Raw genomic sequence first — 25,314 nt, forward strand, 5'->3', positions numbered from 1 at the left:
AAATTTAAAAAAAGAATGGATAGAGAAGCTCTGATATGTTCACACAATGGAATATTATGCTGCATTGAAAAACAAAGAACTCATGAAATCTTATACAAAATAGGTGACCCTGGAGGGCATTATGCTAAGTGAAATATCTCAGTTGCAAAAGGACAAATATTGCATAGTGCCACTGTTGTAAAACGGGACTGACATCGATGTTGGGGGGAGTCTGAGAAAGAGGGGATAAATAATGTATACTGCATTGAAAGAGATGAGGGGAGAACTGTTCAAAAGCAATATATGATTAGGTGTTATTATCATGACAGGAGTTCAGAATGAAGGCTGCATAGTGGAGTGCACGTGGGGGCAGGGATTGTATCACACTGAAAGAATTTTACTTTCCAAAGAAAAGAGTGAATTGGTTGGGAGGGGTGGAGAGGGAGAAAAATGCAACAATGAATAAATGGAAATCCAAAGTCTCTGTAAATGTTCATTAAAATTTAAAAAAGAAAAAAGAGACAAATAACACTTAATGCAATATTTTTAAAAATCAGAATAAATGAAACATAAGCCACCGAAAGGAATGAAGTTATAATGTGGATGAGCCTCAGAAATAGTATGTTTATGTGGAAGAAGACAGACCCAAAGAGTCTATCTGTGTAGGATACATATCTGGGTAGGAGCAGATCTGTGAAACACCCAGGACGGGCAAGTCATGGAGACAGGAAGTAGATTAGTGGTTGCCTAGAGATTGGAGCAAGTGGGGCATGATCTGGCCAGTCCCTGAAGGATACAAGAGGCAAAGCAGAAGGTCAGTGAAAGAGAGGAAGACCCTCAAAGAGCTGGACGGACTTAGTGACTTCAACAGAGGACTGAAACACTGCAGCGAGGGGGAGAATGGTGCAGGATCGCTCAGGGGTGTGTTCTGTCACACAAGGGCACACTACGAATCGCAGTCAACACAACAGCATCTCACAACAACAGCGAATGGCAAGAGGAAGGACTGGACAACAGTCTAACGGGACAGCATCTCCTTGTGGAGTAGTGAGAACATTCTAGAACTGGAGAGTAAAGAATGGCACCAGGTAAGGTTCAGATTTGTGGTCTATGGCACCAAACCATAAACAAGCACTCTGAATGCATCAAATGTGCTCTTTAAAATGCTGTGCTCGAGAGCTCTGGTGGCCAAGTGGTAAGAAGCTGCACTACAATCCTGAAGGTGCACGGTTCAACTCCACCAGATGCTCTGCTGGAGAAAAAGGGGCAAATTCCTCCTGTGCCAGTTGGATTCAATTTGATGGTACACAAAATAAAAAATAAATACATGAATTTAAAAAAAAAAATGCTGTGCTCTTTAAAACGACTGGACTTATGGTATATGATTTTCACCTCAGTTAAAAAAAAATGCATAAAAATCCATGACAAACAACATGCCAAAACTGTAAGTAAAGATAAAACCCATTCCCAAGTTTTATTTATTCACCTTACTCGTCTTGCCTTAACTCCAAGCCTGTTGGTTCTAGGTTTGTTTTCTTTATTTTTTTATTTTAATGAAAGTTTACAGAGACTTTGGATTTCCATTCATTCATTGTTGCACTTTTCTCCCTGCCCACCCCTCCCCAAATACACTTTTCTTTTTGAAAAGTAAAATAAAAAAATTCTTTCTTTTTTTTTTAATATTCTGTTCATCATGGATTTGGGGGGAATGAGGTTCATTTTGTATTATTTCAAATATTACACTAAAAAGAAAATCCTTATCTTGAGGATGTCACCTTACGTTTTGCACCCAAAGTAAGTAATCCCGCACTCCCTTCACCCCAGCCCTGGCCCTGGTGACTGAATCTTGACAAGTGTAGCTGCACTCTGCAATTTATGGAAAATTCCAGAGAAGAACAGAGGCTGCCATTAACATCACCACCTTCATCCTCATCGTCATCATCATCATCATCATCATCAACCCTTTTGGGGGGCCCCTACCGTAATTACCCGACTCAGAAGCGCTCCCTTGCCTGAATCCCCCAGCACCACCCAGTGCACATCTAGCACCCATCTGACAGCGCTCAGGATTCAAAGAATAAATGAAGACTGACTGACAGATTAGCTTGGAGGCTCTTCTCTTGTTCAGGCTGACTTGCCATGCCCACGCTGAATGAAAGGAAGGACTTCATTCTACTCACCAGATATGCACTGACAGGTCCTGAGGGGGGCCCTGCAGGACAGAGAGGGGAACTCAGATTCCGGGCGAAGACCTCAGCCTGGTCACAGACCTCCACACGTCATTCACTCATTCATTCTCCCATCCACGCCACTGGTATTTATTGACTGTGGATCAACAGCCATCCATGTATTCATTCACCCAGCCACGACTGGGTGCCAGCATTGTGCTGTTACTGAACGGGGGAACAGTTCCATAATCTAATGGAACAATCTGTTTTAGTATATTACAAAACAAACAAAAAAAGAAACTGTTGCTATCAAGTCAGTTCCAACTCGTGACAACCCAGATGCTGAGCCGAACTGTCCTCCACAAGATTTCCAAGGCTGTACGTGGCCTCTCAGAAGCCGACTGCTAGGCCTTCATTCCAAGGCACTGCTGAGTAAGTTTGAACCACCAACCTTTCGGTTAATAGCCGAGCGCTGCTGCTTACAACACCTAGTGACTTCACTGCTGAAGAAATGACTGAAGTGAGGGGTGAAAACCTATCACCAGGAGATCAAGGGAGGCTTCCATGGAGAAGGAAGGCCTGGGGAGGGGGTCACTATCCACTAACTGATGGGGAAGAGGGGACCAGCCCGTACTAAGGCCCATGTGGGGCTGGGACAGGCTGGAAAGTGGACACCAAGGGTCAGGGGATAAGGTACGAGTGGGAGAGACTCATAGGAGGAGAGGGTGCCATCTACAAGGAGGAAATGATTTACTATGAGCTCCAGGGTGACTCCACACTGGGCTGTTAGCAGGGAGGGTAGGAAGGGCCAGCCATGATGAGATGTTCCTCCCCACGTTCAGGTGTGCCTTTCCAAGTCAGTCCATCACCCAGGACCCTATCTGGACCCCTGCCCCTGCTCCCTCCAGACTTGACCACTCACATGGACATAGGGCTTGACCCTGTCACAGGGAAACCAGCCAACTTCATTGGTGGCGGTATTCCGGCCCTAGAAATCAGGAGAGAAAACCAGGGAAGAGAGGTTACAGGCATCCATGCGTGTATGAACAGGGGTGGATGCATGCAAGTACACGCGTGCTCATGTGCGTGTGCACACCTGTGTGTGATGTGTTTGTGTGTGCGTGGTGTGTGCATGTGTGACTATGGGTGTGCATATATATGTACAAGTCTGTGCATGTCTGTGTCCACCTACCTCTCCTCAGCCTAAATGGCCCAAACAGGCGTCAACCAATTTCATTTTTCCAGGAAGATGTGTATTTCAGATGAGTCAGGACAGGCTTAGAAACCCACTTATGTCACCCCTTCTCAGCTGTCACCTTCTTTGCCAGAGTCCAGTGTGCCCATCACACCAAAGCAACCCGTTTCCACCACGCTAACCCTGAGAGCCGGCCCATCACTCCATGGCCCCACACCTTAATCCAGCCTTTCACTTCACAAGCCCAGACCTGCATCCCAACACATCACTTTCAAACTCCTACGCCTGGATCCCACTTTAAGACTCCCCCAGAGTCCCACACCTGGGTCCCGCCATGTCATTCCCACAGACCCACCTGCATTCCACACCATCACTCCACAGTTCATCCTGAATTCTGCCCCATCACCTTCACAGCCCTATACTTGGGTCCTACCCCATCGCCTCAAGGCCCCACACTTGGGTCCCACCCCATCACCACATGGTCCTTCATCTAGGTCCTGCTACATCATTACCCCACAGACCCTGCCTGTACCTCCCACCAGTTCTGCTCAGCCTCCGCTTTGGTGAGCTCCACAATGTCTCCAGAGTTGAGTCGTAGGAAAGATCCAAATGCTCTGGGAGGTGGAGGCAGTCCATAGTACTCCTGACACACTTCCATCTTGGGTAGACCTGGGAGCAAGAAGAGTGGTGGTACAATGAGGTAGTCAAGATCTCCCAGTCTTGAATTCCACCACTGACCAGAATGGCCAAATTTAAAACGATCGACCACATCAGATGATGAGGAGGATATAGAGCACCTGGAAATCTCCTGCCCTCCTGGCAGAAATCCACTTATGGAAAAGTGTTGGCAGTATCTTTGTTGTTGTTTATGTGTACTGTCAAGTCAGAGAACCAACCCATAGCTGACGCACTAGTGGTTTTTCAGAGGCAGTGGAATTGCACAGGAGGAGATTGCCCATCTTTCTCATGAGGATCAGCTTGTGGATTCGAACCACGTGCCTTTGGGTTGGCAGCGCAGCTCCTCACCACTAGGCCACCAGAGCTCCTTGGGTGGCTGTATCAGCTGGACCTAACTATAAGTCTACAATGATTCAGAAATTCGACATCAAAATATACCCATTACAAATATAATTATCCTAATCTCATATCCATCTGCAAAGAAGTACAGACAGAATGTTCCTTAAAAGTGGTAGCAAGAGCTCATCTTGAACATATTGTAAAGAGGTATTAGTCCCTGGGAGTTCTAGTGGTAAGGAGTTCAAATTCACTAGCTCCTCTCCAGGAGAAAGACGGACAATCCTCTCTCGTGTAATTTACTGATTCTGAACCCACTGCAGGATGAGCTATGGGTTCGTTCCAGTTTGGTGGAACAGCAACAATCATCGCTGGAGAAGAACATTATGTCTATAAGGTCAATGAAAAGGAGGAAGCCCAACAGTGAGATGTACTGACACTGGCTACAACAGTGAGTTCCAATATAGCAACTGCTATGAGGATTGAGGATAGCAAACATAGGGAGATGATAGAGATAGGGATTGGGAGAGGGAGAGAGGGAGGGAGAGAGAGAGAGAAAGAGAGACAGAGAGAGAGAGAGAGAGAGAGAGAGAGAGATGAGAGAGGGGGGGAGAAAGGAGAGAGAGGGAGAATAAGAAGGAGGAGGAGGAGGAGGGGAGGGGGAGGGGAAAGAAGGGAAGGGGGAGGAGAGGGAGAGGGAGAGAGAGAAGAGATCCAAACATATGTTGTTGGTAGGTGTAGGTGTTATTGAGTAGATTCCAACATGTTGTTGTCAGGTGCCGTCAAGTTGAGTTCATGGCAACCCTATGAACAGATCTGACCCCTATCCTATCCTGTGCCATCCTCATCTCTGACACAATTGAGCCCATTGCTATTCTCACTGTGCCAGTCCCCCTGATTGAGGGTCTTCCTCTCCTTAAGTGTCCCTCCACCTTCCCAAGCATGATGCCCCTACGAGCTTTATTTTTTCCTTTTTTATTATTAATTTTAATGAATGTTTACAGAGACTTTGGATTTCCATTCATTCATTGTTGCATTTTTCTCCCTTCCCATCCATCCCCTTTCAGTTCACTCTTTTAAAAGTAAAAGAAAAATTATTTCAGTGGTATACAATCCCTTCTCCCCTTGAGTCCACTCCACTATGCAGCCTTCATTCTGGACTCTCGTTATGACCATAATTCCCAGTCATATATTGTTTTTAAACAGTTTGATGATAGAGCATGGTGGCTCACATGCTACAGCTTTCTGGTTCACGTTCCATTGTCCAGCTTTCTGATGCATAGCAAGCAATTGAGAAGACCATGGCCTGGATCAGGCACAATGTAGTCTCCAAACTGACGCTGTTGCTCTTTAGCACTCTGGAGAGGTGTGTGTGTGTGTATGTAGGTATATGTATGTATGTGTGTATGTGTGTGTATGTGTGTATATATATATTTATATACAAAACTTGTATATATTGTGATGCACACTTTCTTTCATTCACATTGTGTTTCATATGATCATTCCCATGTTGCTGATGTTGTGTGTCGCTGAGTTGCTGGCAACTCATAGCAACCCTATGTACAACAGCCCTAAACCCTACTCTGTTCTGTGCCAATATTACTGTCTCTGACACACCTACCTCCATTACCCCAGTCACTGAATCAATCCATCTCCTCAAGGGTCTTTCACTCCTGTGCTGTCCCTTCACCCTCCCAAGTATGATGCCGCTCTCCAAGGTCTGATCCTGCCTTGCAACGTGTCCAAAGTATGTCAGACAAAGCTTCAGAATCCTTGCCTCCAAGGAGAAGCCGGGCTTCACCCTCTCCATGACAAACTTGTTTGTTCTCCTAGTAGTCCATGGTATATTCAATACTCTTCTCCAGCACCACAGCTCAAAGGAATCAGTTCTCCTATCATCCCTAGTCATTGCCCATCTTTCCAATGCATAGTAAGTAACTGTGAAGACCATGGACTGTATCGGGCACACCTTAGTCTCCAGACTGAGATTGTTGCTCCTCAGTACTTTGGAGAGGTCTCTGACAGCAGATTTTCCCAATGCAATTCGTCTTTTGATTTCCTGACTGCTGGTACCAAGAGTGTTGATTGTAGAGCCAAGCAAACTGAAGCTGTTAACAATCTCAGTCTCTTCACCATCTATCAGCCCAGTGGTGAGAATCTGTCTTCTTGATGTTGAGCTTCGATTCATATTGAAGGCTGCAGTCCTTGACCTTCTGCAGCAAGTGCTTCAGGTCCTCCTCCATTTCAAGCAGTTGTTGATAAGTCTACCTCCAATCCTGATGCCACATATCTCCTCATAGAGCCCCGCCTCCTGGATAATCTGTTCTGCATATAGATTGAAAAGATACAGAGACAGGACACATCCTTGGTGCCCACCCTTCTCAATTTTGAACCATGCAGAGTTTCCTTGCTCTGTTCTGATGATTACCTCTTGGTCCAAGTATAGTTTTAAATAAGCACATTCAAGTGTTCTGGGATTCCCATTCTTCTCAGAGTCAGCCACAGTTTGCTGTGATCTACACAGTCAAATACCTTTGCATAGTCTGATAGACATTCATCTGGTACTCTCTTCTTTCAGCCAAGATACATCTGACATCAGCTATAATATCCCTAGTAGCATGGCTTCTTCTAAATCCAGCATGCACTTCAGGCAGTTCTCAGTCGGTTTTTTATAATCTTCAACTGAATCTTGCTTGCATGTGATATCAATGATGTTGTGTTGTTGTTGTGGTTTGGTGTCATTGAGTCGTAGACGACTCATAGCAATCCTATGAATAAACAACGGCCTGAGCACTGTTCGTACATAGAGTTTCCGGAGGCAAGCCATTTCGGAAGTGGATGCCGCTCCTGCTTCCAGGCTTGATTTAGTCGGGAAGTTCCAGCCAACACTGTCCACCATGGGTGCCCATTACCACGATTGGCACATCACTGCCACAGTCTTCAGCATCACAGCAACCACGAGTTACCTCTGTACAGCAACGCAAAGACCGGTGCTATACCACCTAGAAGAATGTTTGACAGGAAGACAATTTGAACCTGGCCGAGGGCCACAGATGAAAATCACCCACCTTCGGCTTGGTAGCATAACTTCCTTTCCACTAGGCCAATGTAGCTCTCTCTTTGTCGTTGTCATCGTTATTGTTGTTTGAGGCTGTCAAGTCGTAGACGACTCATAGCGACCCTCTGAACTAACGGCCTGAGCACTATTCATACATAGAGTTTCTGGAGATATCAGAGATACTGTTCAATAATTTCCACACTCTGTTGGATCAACAAATATAGATCTATTCCAGTCAGTTGGCCAGTTGGCTGTCCTCCAGTTTGCTTGGCACAACTTAGTGAGTACATCCTGAAATAGTTCTTGAAATATGTCAATTGGTATGCTATCAATTCCTGGGGCCTTGTTTTTTGCCAATTCTTTCAGAGCAGTCCCATACATTTTATAAACTCAATTCCCATTAAATATGCCCACATTACCCTGTCTTTTCAAGTCCCTGCTGGATCTGGAGAGATAGTATTGTTGTTATTATTATTATTATTATTATTATTAGTTTGCTTACAAAATTTGTATACATTGTGTTTCACATTATTCTTCATTAACATTGTGTTTCATACAGTCATTCTAATGAATTATGTTTTATAAAATTAATCACCATTGGACTTTGCCCTTCACTGCTCTGTCTTTTCAGATCCCCACCAGATCCTTCCCATTTCTTTTACCTCCTCCCTCCACCCATCAAATTGTGCAACTTTGTGGTTTCTTCCCTACCCAACCTCGCCCTTCTGCTCCCACTCCTTCACCCCTTGGGTCCCCATCTATGTTTTACTAGTTATCATTCTATTTTTACAATAATGGTTTTAAAGAAATATTTGTCCTGATGAGACTGAGTGAGTTCACTCAGCATAATGCTTTCCAGCCTCTCTCAAGTTAAACAGTCATTTTCAAAATCATTGCTCCTGAGTACTGCATGGTATTCCACTGTGTGACTATATCACAATTTCTCAATTCATTCAGTTGTAGCTGGACATCTGGGCTGTTTCCATGTTGTTGAGATGCTAAATACTGCTGCTATGAATATTGGTATACAAATCTCTGTTTGTGTCTCTGTTCTAATTTCCTTGAAGTATAGTCCCAGTAGTGGAATAGCTGTGTCATATGGAGTTTCTATGGTCAACATTTTGAGGAAATGCCAAACTGCCTTCCAGAGTGGTTGTACCATTTTACAATCCCACCAACAGTGTAGTACAGTTCCCACCTCTCCACATCCTCTCCAACGTTTATCGCTTACTGCCCTGCTAACTTTGCCACTGCTACTGGGCAGAGATGGTATGTCATTGTAGTTTTGATTTTCAGCTCTCTGAGTGCCAGTGATTTTGAGCATTTCTTCATGCGGCTGTCACACATCTGAACACCTTCCTCTGTGAAAAGTCTATACATGTTTTTTGCCCATTTTGTAATTGAATCTGGAGGGATGCTTGACAGTAGATTTTCCCAATACAACTCATCTTTTGATTTCCTGACTAGCTGGTACCAAAACTGTTGATTGTGGATACAAGCAAGATGAAATAATTAACAACATCAATGATTGTTAATTGGTTAATTAATCAATTTAATTAACCATTTCAATCTATATGCAGAACAGATCATTTGGGAAGCGGGGCTTTATGAGGAGGAATGTGGCATCAGGACTGGAGGAAGAAGACTCATCAACAACCTGGATTATGCAGATGACACAGCTTTGCTTGCTGAAACTGAGAAAGACCAGAAGGGCTTGCTGCAAAAAGTTAAGGACTAAAATTTTCAGTATCGATTGAAACTCAACATCAAGAAGACAAAGATTCTCACCACTGGGCCAATTGGCAGTATCATAATAGATGGAGAAGAGATAGAGGTTGTTAACAATTACAGTTTGCTCAGCTCTATAATCAACACTCTTGGCACCAGCAGTTAGGTAATCAAAAGATAAATTGCACTGGGAAAATCTGCTGTCAGGGACCTCTCCAGAGCACTAAAAAGCAATGATATCAGTAGAGACTAAGGTGAGGCTGATCCAGGCCATGGTGTTTTGCAATTGCTTGCTATGCATCAGAAAACTGAAGGTGACTTGACAGCACATAACAACAACAACAGAGGCAGAAACCAGCTTCCCTTCAGTTCCACCCAGGGCCTCCTGCCAACTCACCCAGATCGTTCTTTTTTTTGTCTTGAGCCCTTCGGTGTGGTTTATCCTAGAGAGAGAGAGAGAGAAATCAAGAAAGCAGATTTGGTGCCTCCTGTCCAGCTAGGGCTTCTCTGTCCCTACACACAGGAAGAGGGTGAGCTCTCCCAGGTCCTCCTCCCTCTGTCTCCCATGGTTTTCTATGCACAGAAAGGAGTGAGGGTGAGAGGAGGTCCTACCTTCCTTGTGGCTCCTGCAAAATCTATGACAAAGAAAAGGAAGTTGTTAGGAAGGAAAGCCCACAGGGGGGAAATCCCACCTCTCATCTCTCACCTTCCCTTCCAGTGGGAAAGTCACCTCCTACCTTCTCCCCCACACCATGGATAGCAGAGCCCACCTCCCGCGTTCTCTCCTAGTGATAACCCCATGGAAAGTCAGCTTCTTTCCCAACAGTACCATGTCCATGTCGACCACACAGAGGGACTCTCCCCAGACACTCCTTATGTGCAGGGGCCCGACATCGATGGCAGCGGTATCCTTGATAGAAGGTGCCTCTGGGATGCAGAAAAATATGAAAGGGGCTCAATGATGTTAACTGACACAGCCAACCACTCTGCCAGCCACCCCAAACATGAGGAGACCCTTTGGTTCTCTTCAGAAGAGAAACAAGAGAAGTTGAGGATAGGGTAGAGTCTCACAACTCTCAGCTCAGGAAGCTGCCTTCTGGGAACATCCTTGCAGGGGGGAATGACTAATCAATCCCAGGACCCAGGTCCATCCTCAAGTCCCTCACCTCAGCAACATCTGGCAGGCTGAGCAGGAAGTGGTCTCCTCGAAGGAGAACATCTGGAAGTCATGTCCATTGGCAGCGGCATTGTCAGGGTAGATGTTGGAGCTGGAGGAGAAAGATAAATGGAAAGAGGGCTAGAGCTTCATTACTGTTTGGTGGTGGTGGTGGTGGTGGTGGTGGTGGTGGTGACATTGAGCCAATTCCAACTCACTCACACCATGGCAGAGTAGAACATCCCAGCCGGGCTGTGTTCTTTATGGAAGCAGATTAATTACCATGTTTCTATCATGAAACTGCTGGATGGATTTCAAGTTCCAACCTTTGCTTTAGCAGCCGAGTGCTTGTCTCTTATGCCACCAGAATCACTCGTTATTGTTGAATAATATCCCAAATAGTCCAAGAAACTAGACTTTATGAGGAAGAACATGGCATCAGAATTAGAGGAGGACTCATCAACAACCTATGCTATCTAGATGCCATAAACTTATTTTCAGAAAATGAAGAAGACTTGAAGCACTTACTGAAGACGACCAAAGACTATAGTCTTCAATATGGATTACATTTCAACATCAAGAAAACAAAACTTTACCACCAGACTAAAGGCAGCATGATGGAAAATGGAGAAAAGGTTGATGTTGTCAAGGATTTCATTTTACTTGGATCCACAACAAAAACCCATGGAAGCCCCAGTCAAAACATCAAAACACCCTCAAATTAGATTATATCCTTTCCCTCCACTTGTGTTCCCAAACCCAGCCCAAAATTTAAAAAAAAATGAAGTCTAAAATAAAAAACAAACCCATCAAAATACATGTTACATTGGGCAAATCTGCTAACAGAGACCTCCTTAAAAGGATGTGTATTTCAAGACTAAGATGTGTTTGATCCAAGCCGTGGAATTTCACTTGATGAGCAGGAATGTGAAAGTGGGACAATGAATGAGGAATCCCAAAGAACTGATGTCTTTAAATTGTGGTGATGGCGAAGAACATTGAATACCCCATGGACTATCAAAAAAACAGACAAACCTAACGTGGAGAAAGTGCAACCAAGATGCTCCTTAGAGGCAAGGAGGACGAAACTTCATTTCATATACTTCGGGCACATTTTCAGATGTCTCCAATCCTTAGAAAAAGATCTCATGCTGGGAAAAGTAGAGGATCATCAAAGAGGAGTGACTGCAACAATGGGCTTGAGAATGACAGAAGTCATGAGGATTGCATAGGATAGGGTGAGATTTGGATCTGCTGTTCAAGGGACCTTTATGAGTCATAATCAAGCTGATGGCACCTAACAAAAACAATAGCCCACTATATGGGCAACCAGAACCAGTTTCTCCAATCACCTATTGATGGACATCTGGGTTTTGTCCATTTTCAAGTTATTGTTACCATGCCATGATCACATGACTCATTGCCATGGTCACATGACCCTTTTCCTTGGTTACAAGACTTGTTGCCATGGTCACTAGATTCTCTGTCATGGTCATGAAACTCACAGTCACAGACATGCTACTTTTGCGGGTATGGTCACATAACTCTGTGTTATGGTCACTTGACTCATCGCCATGATCTAGGGACTCAGTGCCATGGTCACAAGACTCATTACTGCACTTATGTGACTCCTTGTCATGGTCTCAAGACTCGTTGCAAGGGTCACAAGATCTCTGTCATTTTAAAGAAACTCATGTCGATGGTCACAGTATTCTTTGCCATGGTCACATGACTCTGTGCCAAGGTACAATGACTCCTTGCTGTGGTCACATGACTTGTTGCTGTGGTCACGTGACTCATCATGTGACTTATTGTTAACAGTTACGTGACTCACCGCCATGGTCATGTAACTAACTGCCATGGTCAGAACACTCATTGTCATGGTCATGTTAATCCTTTTCATGGTCATGTGACCCTTTGCTATAATCTGAAGGTGTGACCCTTTGCTATAATCTGAAGACTCATTTCCATGGTCACTAGATTCTTTGTCACGGTCACCAGACTCACAGTTACTGATCATGCTACTTGTGGGTAAGTCACATAACTCTGTCATGGTCACTTGACTCATTGCCATGCTCACGAGACTCTGTCTTGGTCTCAAGACTCATTGCAATGGTCACAAGATCTCTGTCATTTTAAAGATATTCATGTTAATGGTCACGACACTCTTTGCCATTGTGACTCATTGCTATGGTCGTGAGACTCTTTGTCATGATCACGTGATTTGTCACCATGATCATGTGACTCATTGCCGTGGTCACATTACTCTGCCAAGGTACAAATGACTCCTTACTGTGGTCATGTGACTTACTGCTATGGTCACGTGACTCACTGCCATGGTCATGATACTCTTTGTCATGGTCACATAACTTGTGGGTATGGTCACATAATTCTTCTCCATGGCCACCTGACTCATGGCCACGGTCTTGGGACTCATTGCCATGGTTTTGAGATTCACTGCCATGGTCAAAAGACTCTTTATCACAGTCACAAAACTTATTTCCATGCTCATGAGACTCTTTGCCATGGTCTCAAGACTCATTGTAATGAGTCTTGAGATCTCTATCATTTTAAAGATACTCATGTCAACGGTCACAGCACTAATTGCCACGGTCACTAGACTCTGTCATGATCACATGACTCTGTGCCACAGTAAAGTGAATCTGCAGTGGTCACGTGACTCATTACTATGGTGACTTGACTGTTATGGTCATGTGGCTCATTGCCATCACCACATGATTTGTTTGCCATCCTCATAAAGCTCATTGCTATGGCCACAAGACTCTGTCATGGTCATGAAACTCCTTGCAATGGAGACTTGTTGCCAAGGTCATGTGATCCCTTTCCATGATTCATTGCCATGGCCATGTGGCTCATTGCTGTGGCTCGTGACTCCATGCCAAGGTATCAGGTGACTTGGTGCTATGGTCATGTGACTTTGTTGCCATGGTTTCATTATTTGCTGCCATAGTTACATGACTTGTTGCCATGGTCATGATACTCACTGCTACTTGTGGGTATGGTCACATAACTCTTTTCCATGTTCACTGGACTCATTGTGAATAGTGTTGGGGATATCCCCCTTTTAGTCACCAAAGGGAGAAAAGTGCCTGGATGATGCAAGTGGTTTATATCAGTTGCTAACCTAGTTTTGTGGTTTGAATCCACCAGTGCTTCTGAAAAAAACCCGGTAAACTGCTTTTGTGAAGAGTTGCTGTTGTTGTTGTTGTTATGTGCTGCCTCACTGACTCCAACACACCTAATTTCTTTGCCCCAGTTATCATACCAATCCATCTCATTGGGGGTCTTCCTCTTCTGAGCTCTCCCTCCACTCTTCCAAGCATGCTATCCTTCAAGAATCAGTCCCTCCTGGCCACATGCCCAAAGTATGTGAGATGGAGCTTTAAATCCCTTGTCTCCAAGGAGAAACTTGGTTTCACCCTCTCTAAGACACACCTGTTTGTTTTCCTAGCAGTCAATGGCATGTTCAATACTCTTCTCTAGCACCACACCCCAAAGGCATCAATTATTCTCTGTCATCCTTAGTCATTGTTCAGCTCTCTGATACATAGCATGTAATTGTGAAGACCATGGCCTGGATTAGGCGCACCTTAGTCTCTTGATTGATATCATTGCTCCTCAGCACTCTGGAGAGGTCCCTGAGAGCAGACTTTCCCAATGTAATTCTTTTGATTTCCTGACTGCTGGTACCAAGAATGCTGGTTGTGGAGCCAAGCAAACTGAAAGTTTTAACAACCTCAATCTCTTCTCCGTCCATCACCATGCTGCCAATTGGCCCAGTGGTGAGTATCTTTGTTGTGGTTTTTTTTTTTTACATTTCTTTTTCTTTTCTGTCGCAGTGTTGCTCACAGTTAAAAGGGCCTCCTGCAGCGGGCTGGGGCCTTAGTTACGCATGAACTCATACTCTTGAGCTGCAGCTTAACCCCCAGCGCCACAGGCAGGTGTGCCAGGGGCTCAAAGGCAGAATCTTTGTTTTCTTGTTGCTGAGCTTCAGTCCATATTGAAGACTAGAGTCCTTGACCTTCTACAGCAAGTGTTTCAAAATACTCTTCTGTGAAGAGCACAACTTGGAACATGACAGGGAAGTTCCACTCTGTAACACAGGACTGCTACGAGTTAAGGGCATCTTAGCAGCTACCAACACACAGGCGTTAATATGCCCATTCATGTTGCAGTTCTTACTTCTCTGCAATAATACACCTAGTAGTTGGGTTGCTGGATCAAGTGGCATTTCTATTTCTGTATTTCTAAATAAGTGCCAAACTGCTTTCCATAGTTGTTGCACCATACTCACACCTACTATTTATCATCATGAAGAGCTGGAAACAGCCCACATGGCCATCAGTAAACAATGGCTAAAGAAACTGTGGTACGTTCACACAATGGAGTATTATGCATCACTGAAAAATGATCAAGAATTCGTTAAATTCTGGACAACATGGATGAAACTAGAACAAACTATGCTAAATGACACAGGTCGGTCATAAAAGCACAATTATGGGATAAGATCGCCAGGGAGAGCTCTGGTGGCCTCGTGGTAAGCAGCTGTATTACAACTCAAAGGTACATAGTTTGAATCCAGCAGCTGTTCCACAGGAGGAAAGTGGGTGATCTCCTCCTGGACAGCGTACTGCCTCTGAAAACCCACCAGAGGCTCAGCTACGAGTCTGTTCTACCTCTACAGTATATAACAACAACAATATTAAAAACTAAGGAAAGATTTATGCATGGATGATATCGATCTTGGAGGGTTAACAGGAATAAGGTGGAAAGGAGAGAGGAACAAAAAAATAAAATAATAAAGTGAATAAATATTTAACTATAGAGCAAAATGAACCCCTGCTTTAAAAAAAAAAGGATGGGGTCTCCTTTGGGGATGATGAAAATACTGTACAACTAGGCTGGAGGGGGGTGCACTGCTAACCCAAAGGCAGCCCCTCTCTGGACGTCCAAATCCACCGGTGGCTCCGAGGGACAAGAAGGACAATATGCTCCCATGACTAACAGTCTTTGAAACCCAGTGGAAGGTCAGCCAAGAGCTGGCTCCCCCCAATAGCAATGAGATGGTGAGAAGAAGTAGATGAAGGTTGCACAACATCTTGTTGCTACTACTGCTCGATGCTTTCACATCAACTATACAACTCGCAGAGACCCTGTGAAGCACAGATCTGACCTTGGCCCGTCCTCAACCCTCCTCACCGTCCCTGACATGCTCCAGCCGGTTGTTACAGCCTCTATATCAATCCACCTTGTGTGGAGGGTCTCCCTCTCTTTCTCTGAGCCTCCAGCTTTCCCAGCTTAATGTCTTTTTCCTGCATACTGGTCCCTCCTGATAACATGCCCACAGTATGTGAGATGAAGTTTCCCCTTCTTTCCTCTCAGGAGCACTGTGGGTGCACTTCATCCAAAACAGACTTATGTAATCTTTTGGTAGTTGATGGGTTATTCATTACTCTTCACCAACACCACAATTCAAAGGCATCAGCTCTTCCTTGTTATTTAAATGCCACTGAGTCAGATGCTCTAAAAGTATTCCTTTGTGGTTGGGTGATGTTCACCTCAGTGAAAGACGAGAAGGAAGAGAAGCAGAGTAGCTAAAGCTTGCACACTGGAGCCTGGAGCCTGTCCCTCTCACTTCCTAGATGGGAGTGGAGCATCAGGGTAGAGGTGAACGTGGGTGCACAACTGCATCCTGGTCCCTCCATCAAGGCGTCGCATCCTCTGAGGATAGAAAGATGCAAGGAGCGGAGGACTCACATGGCCATCTCAAACTGCTCCATCCACTTCTTCTTCAGCTCCCGTGTCTTGAAGAAAAGCTCGTAGCCCTGGACGCCTTGGTCCTCAATCAGGAGAAACATGTGGGTCCACTGAAAGGGAGGAGAGAATGAAGGGACTCATTCCACAGCGAGAGAGACCAAGCATGCATCGACCGCACCCCTGTACACAAAAAAGGGCCAGACAAGGACACCCACCCGCAGAAGCGGAACAGCACACCCACCAAGCCCTATCCTGACCCCATCCCTGTCACAAACCAAACCAGCTGCTGCTGGGTCCATTCTCACTCCCGGGGACCCCATGTGCGCAGACTAGAACTGCGTCCTTGGGTTTTGGTGGCTGTGACCTTTCAGAAGCAGCGGCTAAGTCTTTGTTCTGAGGCACCTCTCTCTGGCTGGGTTCAAACCACCGGTACTTTTTGGTTACAGCCAAGTGCCTCACTGTTGGCAGGCACCCGGGAACCCCTCTCCTAAGAGACCCCTGAGCAAAAGCCATTGCATGGAGTCGATTCTGACTCAAGATGACCCCATGAGTTACAGAGTACAGCTAGTCCATTGGGTTTTCTTGGCTGGTGTCTGTGTGGAGGAGTCTTGATGCTTGAGTGCTGTGTGTGCATGTGCGCGCGCACACACACACACACACACACACACACACACATGACCTTGATGCGACCTCAATTCTGGCCTCCGAGCCCCACCTTCTTTTTTTTTTTAATTAATTTTTCCTTTTTTTAAGTGTCTTACTATTTCTACAGTAGTGGGTTGGTTTTGTTTTTTGGGGGTTTTTTTCCAAAGGCTTGTAAAGATTTATTTATTCATTACCCCACCTTCTTGTTGTCTCGCTCTCCCGAGGAGTCGTCCCGAACCTGGAAGTTGTGCAGGTTCACAAAGTCCTTGAGCTCGTAGGAGTCCCCGCGGCGCTTACAGATGAGCAGGGCTTTGTCCAGCAGGAAGGCGTACCTGGGAGCAAACACGTCAGGTGACCCTGTCCAGCACCTCCCACGTGCCCCCACACCTTCCTGGCTCCAGTTAGAAGACACTTCCAGGACACCCCCATGTCTCCTTTACCGCCAGCTTGGCCCTGCACACCTGCCCATCTCTGCCCCACCTGCCAGATTTGTGTTAGTCCTGCCCACGTGTCCATCCTGGCCCAGCCCTCCTGCTCCTCTCCTTGTTAAGGGGTCTGCACCCAGACTCAACCCCCAATTTCTGTGGACCATGCCCATCTGTCCATCTTGCCCCAGCCACGCGTCCATCCTGTCTCCACACCTTGGTTTAGTGGCTCCGCCCACCTATCTACCTAGGACCGTGGTCCTTCTCCAGTCAGCCCCTCCAGTTTGTCCATCTTAACCCCTTTATCTAGGTACCCCCACCATACTCTCTCTCAGACACCACCCACCTCTCCATCTTGGGCCCAACACATATATTTATATGTCTTCTGGCCAGGTTCTTGCAATCCCTGTAAGCCCCACCCATTTGTCAATCTAGGCGCCGGGCCACGCCCCTCCCCGGCCACGCCCACCTGTCCATCTTGGAGTGCCGTTCTGTGGACGTAATCTTGAGCTCCCCATCGATCTTGGGTCGACCATACTGTGCCAGAGACTGGCCCTGCAGCGGGCAGAGGGTCTGTCAAGGAAAGGCCCGCACGCCTCTACGCCCCTGTCCCCATAGCCAACTGGCCCCCACAACCCTGTCCCCAGACCCAGCCCGCCCCCACATCCCTGTTCTCGGACCCAGCCGCCCCCTCACCAGATTCTCTATGGACAGTTGGAAGTTGGTGATCTGCCGCATCGTCTCGTTGTCTCGCTTCACCTCGTTCACGTACTGTGCTAGGTCCTGGGGACAGAGGGGGGTGAACATAGATCCCTCACTGCCCAGTCCACTAGCTGGCCTGGAATTGGGGGCCAGCACCCATCAGCGGCTGGCACAGGGCTTAGGAACAGGGTGTCCACAATGCATCACCGTACTGTGCACGTGCCCTCGGAGATTTTCAAGTCACTAGTCCTATGGACCTGTCCATTTCATAGTGAAGCAAGGTCAATGAAGGTCACTATGCAACCACCTCTGCTCATCAGACCCCACACACAACAGTATCAAATGCCCCCCTGCTTCTGCTCCTGCTCCCCACAAATGTCACATGCGTGACCTATGATCTACAAAGTTCCCTTAGTCTGATTTTTATAATAGGTCTCCAGGCCTTTCTTCCTCATCCATCTTGATCTGGAAACACTGCTGACACCCTCACAGCATCCTAGAAGCACACAGCCCCCCACTGGCCAGCAGTGCTGGCTGTGCAGTGGAGGGGCGTTGGCTGGAAATGGAAGCCAGGGCTCCCCCTGGGAAGGGAAGATTCTACCACACTGTGGCCTCTGGCCACACTGGCCCATGAAAGTTGTGCTGTAACTGCTGTGTGGATGCTACTGAGTCAACACCCGTTCACAGGGATGCCTGTGACAGAGCAGACCTGCCCCGCAGGTGTTTTAGGCCGTCACCTTTACAGGAGTAGGTTGCCAGGCCTTTCTCCCTAGTAGCTCCTGAGTGGGGTGGAAACAACATTTCGGTTAGCAGCCCAGCTCTTGCACTACCAGGCTTCCTGAAGGCATGTGTGCATGCTGAGTGCATTCCTGGGTGTGACGGTCACCCCAGCACATCCAGAAGGTCGCAAGAGGCACCCATCCCCTCCTCCGACTCACCCGCATGGCATCCAGGGCGAGCTTCAGGTTCTCCTTTTCTGTTGCATCCTGCGTGTGCTTCACCAGCTCCTGTGAGACCCAGGGGGTCAACTGTCACCTAGGCAGCCCCTCCTGGCCCACCAGCCCCCACGGCCCCCTTACCCAGAGGAGGGATGGCTTGGAAAACCCCTATCCATCCAAACCCGTGTGCATGTGCCGCACCTGGAGGAGGAGGTGGTACTTGAGTACTCGCTGCATGGGCACCATCAGCAGGTCCCGCAAGGTGAACCTTCCGTTGTTTGCTCGCTGAGAACACTCCTGGTGGGTGGGGACAAGTGGGGGACAGGGTGAGGCTGAAGGGAGGGCTTGGGCTGAGCAGGTAGCGAGGACACAGAGCTCAGAACTGTGCAGGTTCTTCCTCAAGCACCATATGGCCCCCCCTTCTCCCAAGAACTAAGGACCAAAAGATGCTGTTAGAGATTGATTTGTGTCCCCCAAATATGAGAACACTCTGGTGGTGCAGTTCACAGGGACTTGACCTGCTAACCCACAGTGGACACCTCTGTGATGGTTCGAGTCCACCAGTGTCTCCTTGGCAGAAGTGTGGGCAGTCTCCTCCTGCGAGATTTGCACCCTCAAAACCCCAATGGAGAATCAGCTACAGATCTCTTCTGAGTCCTCAAATATATTTGGTGTAAAATCCAGAAGGTACAGTGGTTAAAGCATTCAGCTTTAACCAACAGGTGGGTAGTTGGAACCCTCCAGCCATACGACAGGAGAAAGAAGAGGCCATCGATGCCTACAAAGATTTAAAGCTTCAGAAAATCTAAGGGACCGTTCTACTCGGTCCTCTGCAGGGTCAAGGTCACAGTGATTCAGAATCATGTCGATGGGCAAGAGGCATTCTATACCTTTTATATCTGTGGATGTGATGGCACCTGGGAGTACAGTTTGCTTTGTTATATCCCCAAGGACATGCCAGAGTAGGATGCGTCTTAAAGCAATCCACTTTGAGGTGGAAAAGGAGACAACTGGGCACATGAGCAAGCACATACAAAAAAGGGGAAACTGAGGCCACCAGGAACCCCAAGAGAAGACGAGATGAGGGAGGATTTTTCCAAGTGTGGGCAGGGAGTGCCCTCCCCCAGAGCCCACTTCAGACTTGCAGACTTCAGCCTGACAACGGGAGAATAACTATATGTTCATTGAAGCTCCCCACCCGTGGTGTTTCTGTGACAGCTGACTGAGACTGAGACACAGCTCACGGGGTGAGGGTGGTTTAAGACCAGTGGGAAGGTCTATGGATGCTGACCAGGGTAGAAGCCCAGGACTCGGAAGCTGAGTGGGTTGGAGAGGGAGGGAGAGAGGGAGAGATCCGGAGCCCCCACTGTACAGGCCTGCACTCCTAGGGACTGGGGTCAGACGGAGGATGGGGTGGCTCACACAGGCAGCCTCTCTGTATCCTATCCGTTCTGTGGCTTCTGGTCTTATTCCCACTGGGCACAATGGCCAGGGCCGGAGCAGGTCAAGTCAGGCTCAGCCTGGAACCAGGGTTAGTCAAGTTCAGGCTCAGATTGAACTCAGGGCTCAGCCAGAGTTGGAACTTGGCTCAGAGGAGATAAGACTCAACCCAGAGTTGGGACTTATCTGGGCCGGGCTCCAGCCCAAATTTGAGGTGCAGCCAAGGTTGGGCTCTGACCTCAGGATGGAGTTGAGCTTGAGGCTAGTGTCCAGTTTGGGGATAAGACTCAGCTGTAGTCAGGGTCTCCCCTGGTGTCAGGGTTCTGCTCAGGGTTGGGGGTTCGGTGCAGTGCCAGCTCTGATCCTGGAGTCAGGGAGTCAGCTCCACGTGGAGGCTCAGCAATGTTGGGGCTGCTCCATGCTGTGGTCCATTTCCTCCTCTTCCTCCTCCCCAACCCTCAGGGGACCCTGGTGGGGCTGCAGCAGAAAGCGGGACATCCCCAGCTCCACACTTTGCCATCACCCTCAGGGCCTGGCTACTAGTGGATGAGCTCCCAGCTGCGGCGAGGACCCCCACCTCCAGCTTCATCTGCACATCCTCGCGGGCGGAGGCCACGCTGTCCAGGTGCTTGCTGGCGGACTCCACCTGGCTGCAGTAGTGGCCGTAGATGAGAAATCTGCAGGAAGAGAACAGGCCGGTCAATGACGGTAGGACACACCCAGGACAGCTTGGCACGGTGTCAGCCCCTCCAAGTTGGGTCACTCTAAGCCTCAGTTTTCACACTGTGACAATGATGTGCCAGTTGTGGTAATGGGCACCCATGGTGGACAGTGTTGACCGGAGCTTCCTGACTAAATCAAGCCTGGAAGCAGGAGCAGCATCCACTTCCGAAATAGCTTGCCTCCAGAAACTCTGTGTATGAACAGTGCTCAGGCTGTTCATTCATAGGGTCGCTATGAGTCGTCTACAACTCGACGGCACCAAACAACAACAACAACAAAATGGGCATAAGGAGTTCTTGTGGAACTCCTTACGATGGCTGAAGCACTCAGGTGTCAGTGAAAAGCTTGGCAGTTGGAAGCCACCAGAGACTGTAAGGAACAAAAGACCTGGTGGTCGGCTCCTGGAAGACCCCTCTTCATGGGTCAATTAGACCCGTCCACAAAACAGCTCTGCTCCATCACCCGGATTTTTTATGGGTAAGAATGGACCTAATAACATTATCGATAAAACCGATATAACAATCCACCTTCAACATGGGGTTAATGGACCATTAAATGCAATGATACCCCTAAGACTCTCAGCACAGTCCCCAGAGGACCAGTCTCCTCAATGGTCCTATCTTTCATAAACACTGAACATCTACTTTTATACCAGGCGCTGAGTGCATCATTTCATGCCTCAATTTATAAATAACAAGTTCATACTGGAGGGAAAAAAGATGTTCTGGACCCCACTGAGATAGATAGATTTATCTTTTTTAATTTGGGGTGAAAATATATCTACATATTGAAGCGCACTGCCACTTAAGAACTTTTATACACATTGTTCAGTGATACAGGTTATGCCCTTTACTTCCTGTCATTTCTGCTCTCAATGTTTCACCTCCACTAATTTAAATGTACTGTCCCCTAAACGAGGGGTGCTGGTGGTGCAGTGAATTAAGCACTAGCTGGAGAATGGGACATTGGAAGCCACCCGCCAATGTGCAGGAGAAGGATGAGGTAGTGGGCTTCCATGAAGATCCACTGTGGGGCGTTCTACTCCATCCTGTGCGGTCTCTGTGAGGCTTACGTAACTCGACAACGGTGAGGCGAAGCCCCTAAATGTCTCTTCTATGCCTTAGCATGACTACTGTCCCTTTGATCTCATATAGGTGGGTTTTTAAGGGCAATACTTGAGGAGAACATTCTTTGCTTTTTGAGCTAAACTGTTTTGTTTAGAGACGCTCAAGGGATAGTTTTGATTCAAGGTTGGAAGATTATTCCGTGACAGTCGTCTTAGGGATTTCTTCAGCCTCAAGGGCTCCAACAACTCTGCATTCTTTGGGAACTGGCAGTCTCCACTTTCTATCTGGATTCATCTATTCTGTGTAGCTACTGGCCAGAAACGGAAGCAGACAGTGGCCATTCATTCTTCTGGGCTCATGTTAGAAGAAACAGAGGTTCACTGAGGATGTCAGTCCTGTCAGCAAATTATTTCTTGGGCTTCCTTCTTCCATGTTGCTGTTGTTCTGTGCTATTGAATTGAACGAGCTCATAGCAGACCCTCCAGCTAGTTTTCAGAGTCTGTAAATCACACAGGGGGAGAATGCCCATGTTTTCCCCCAGAACAGCTTGTAGATTTGAACCACCAACCTTTGGGTTGACAGTGCAACTCCTTAACATTAAGCCACCAGAGTTCCCTATAGAAAATCTGGCTACAGCTTTAGACAAATAGGAACCAATTACTGTGTCTCATATGGCGACTAGGAAGCATTTGAGATTCCAGACACTACTTACTAGGATGTTGTTGTTATTGTTATTGTTATTGTTATTGTTATGTGCCGTTGAGTCATTTGCGACTCATAGCGACCCTATGTACAACAGTCCTAAACCCTACTCTATCCTGTGCCAATCGCATTGCCTCTGACACAACCATCCCGATTACCCCAGTCACTGAATCAATCCACCTCATAGAGGGTGTTCCCCTCCTGCGCTGTCCCTCTACCCTACCAAGCATGGTGTCCCTCTCCAAAGACCTGTCTCTCCTTGCAGCATGTCCTAAGTATGTCAGACGAAGCCCCAGGATCCTTGCCTCCAAGGAGTAGCTTGGTTTAATCCTCTCCAGGATGAATCTGTTTGTTTTCTTGGCAGTCCGTGGTACATTCAATACTCTTCTCCAGCACCACAGCTCAAAGGTGTCAATTGTCCTTCTATGCTCCCTAGGCATTGTCCAACTCTCTGATGCATAACAAGTGATTGCAAAAACCATGGCCTGTATCAGGCGGACCTTAGTCTCTAGAGAGACACCGTTTCTCTTGAGTACTTTAGAGAGGTCCCTAACAGCAGACTAGGATAGGAAGATAGAATTGTTGTTGTTGTTATGTGCCATCCTATGTACCCTATATACAACAGTTCTGAACCCTGCTATATCCTGAACCAAACTTATCATCTCTGGCACACCTACCTTCAGTACCCCAGTCACTGAGTCAATCCACCTCATCCAGTGTCTTCATCTCTTGTGCTGTCCCTCCACCCATCCTCCCCAGCATGATATCCCTCTTTGAGGACTGGTCCCTCCTTGCAGTATGCCCAAAGTATGTCAGATGAAGCTTCAGAATCGTTCCACCTAGGAGCAGCCCCTCTAGGACAAACCTGTTTGCTCTACTAGCAGTCCATAGTATGTTCAATACTCCTCCAGCGCCACACCCCAAAGGCATCAATTACCCTTCTATCATCCCTAGTCATTGTCTAGCTTTCAGATACATGGCAAGTAATTGGGAAAACCATGACCTGTATCAGGTGAACCTTAGTCTCCAGACTGATGTGCACTCTAGAGAGATACCTGATAGCAGACTTTCCCAACGTAACTCGTCTTTTGATTTCCTGGCTGCTGGTACCAAGAGTGTTGATTGTGGAGCCAGCAAACTGAAGCTTTTAACAATCTCAGTCTCTTCACTGTCTATCATGATGCTGCCAATCGGACCAGTGGTGCAAATATTTGTCTTGCTATTGAGCTTCAATCCATAGTGAAAGCTGCAATCCTTGACCTTCTGCAGCAAGCACTTCAGGTCCTCCTGTTTCACCAAGCAAGGTTGTGTCATCTGCATAACACGGGCTGTTGATGAGTCTTTCTCCAATCCTGATACCACACTTTTCCTCAAAGAGACCCGCCTCCTGAATGATCTGTTCTGCATATAGATTGAAAATGTCTGGAGATAGGACACATCCCTGGCGAACACCCTTCCCAATTTTGAACCACCCAGTGTTTCCTTGCTCTGTTCTGATGACTGTCTCCTAGTCTAAGCATGTTATTGTTGTTGTCGATTATCTTCGAATAGAGCACGACTCACAGCGACCCTAAGAACAAAAGGCCTGAAGCCCTCTACAACTAGCGACATTTATCAAAGTTCATAGAGTTTCCGGAGGCATGTTGTTTAGGAAGTAGATGCCATTCCTGCTTCCAAGGTCCAAGTATTGTTTTTGCATAAGCAAAATCAAATGTTCTGGGATTCCCATTCTTCTCAGAACCAGCCACAATTTATTGTGATCCACACAGTCAAATACCTTTGCATAGTCAGTGAAACACAGACTTTCCTCGGGTGTTCCCTGCTTTCAGCCAAGATCCATATAATACTAGCTATAATATCCCTAGTCCCATGGCCTCTTCAAACCCAGCCTGTACTTCTCTATTGATGTTTCAGCCTTTTTTTAATACTTCCAGCAGAATATTGCTTGCATGTGATATTAATGATATTGTTTGATAATTTCCACACTCTGTCGGGTCACCTTCCTGTGGAATGGGAACAAATATAGATCTCTTCCAGTCAGTTGGCCAGATGGTTGTCCTCCAGATATCTTGGCACAACTTGGTGAGCACATCCAGGGCACCATCTATTGAAATACGTCAGTCAGTATGCCATCAGTTCGTGGGGCCTTGTTTTTTACCAATCCCTTCAGAGCAGCTTGAACTTCTACCTTCATCACCACAGGTCCTTGCTCATACACTATTTCATGAAATTCTTCTGTGTCAGTCAATTTCTTCTGATACAGTGACTCTGTATACTCTTCCCATCTTCTTTTGATGCTTCCTGATCATTTAATATTCTTCCCAAAGCATCCTAAAGTATTGCAACTCAAGGTTTGAATTTATTCTTCAATTCCTTCAGCTTAAGAAATGCAAAGCAATGCACACCCATGTTTATTGTGGCTTTGTTCACAATAGCAAGAAGTTAGAAACAACCTAAGAAGGGGAGCTCTGGTGGCCTAGTGGCAAGAAGCTGCACTGCAATCCCAGAGAAACACGGTTCGAATCCACCAGATGCTCTGCCGGAGAAGGAGGCGCAATATCCTCCTGTACCAGTCAGATCTGATTTGACGGTACAC

General features: G+C 46.8%; 1 protein-coding gene across 3 annotated transcripts in view; it reads right to left on the reverse strand.

Moving 5' to 3' along the window:
• Nucleotides 1-25,314, reverse strand: part of VAV1 (vav 1 guanine nucleotide exchange factor) — a 140,790-nt gene that overhangs the window by 37,224 nt on the left and 78,252 nt on the right. For 2 of the 3 annotated variants that reach the window (XM_006896348.1, XM_006896346.1), the window contains 14 exons: nucleotides 20,804-20,903; nucleotides 18,988-19,083; nucleotides 18,787-18,855; nucleotides 17,843-17,929; nucleotides 17,616-17,701; nucleotides 16,921-17,053; nucleotides 16,077-16,186; nucleotides 10,309-10,410; nucleotides 9,972-10,069; nucleotides 9,755-9,777; nucleotides 9,540-9,585; nucleotides 3,875-4,011; nucleotides 3,070-3,135; nucleotides 2,160-2,191 (listed from right to left, as the gene is read on the reverse strand). In XM_006896348.1, the coding sequence (XP_006896410.1) occupies nucleotides 2,160-2,191; nucleotides 3,070-3,135; nucleotides 3,875-4,011; nucleotides 9,540-9,585; nucleotides 9,755-9,777; nucleotides 9,972-10,069; nucleotides 10,309-10,410; nucleotides 16,077-16,186; nucleotides 16,921-17,053; nucleotides 17,616-17,701; nucleotides 17,843-17,929; nucleotides 18,787-18,855; nucleotides 18,988-19,083; nucleotides 20,804-20,903 (1,185 nt within the window). The remainder of the gene's footprint in view (nucleotides 1-2,159; nucleotides 2,192-3,069; nucleotides 3,136-3,874; nucleotides 4,012-9,539; nucleotides 9,586-9,754; nucleotides 9,778-9,971; nucleotides 10,070-10,308; nucleotides 10,411-16,076; nucleotides 16,187-16,920; nucleotides 17,054-17,615; nucleotides 17,702-17,842; nucleotides 17,930-18,786; nucleotides 18,856-18,987; nucleotides 19,084-20,803; nucleotides 20,904-25,314) is intronic. The other variant, XM_006896347.1, reaches the window with a different exon arrangement.

Source organism: Elephantulus edwardii, unplaced genomic scaffold, assembly GCF_000299155.1.
Source record: "Elephantulus edwardii isolate Elephantulus edwardi_28Jun2011 unplaced genomic scaffold, EleEdw1.0 scaffold00185, whole genome shotgun sequence".
In the NCBI taxonomy this organism is placed as follows: domain Eukaryota; kingdom Metazoa; phylum Chordata; class Mammalia; order Macroscelidea; family Macroscelididae; genus Elephantulus; species Elephantulus edwardii.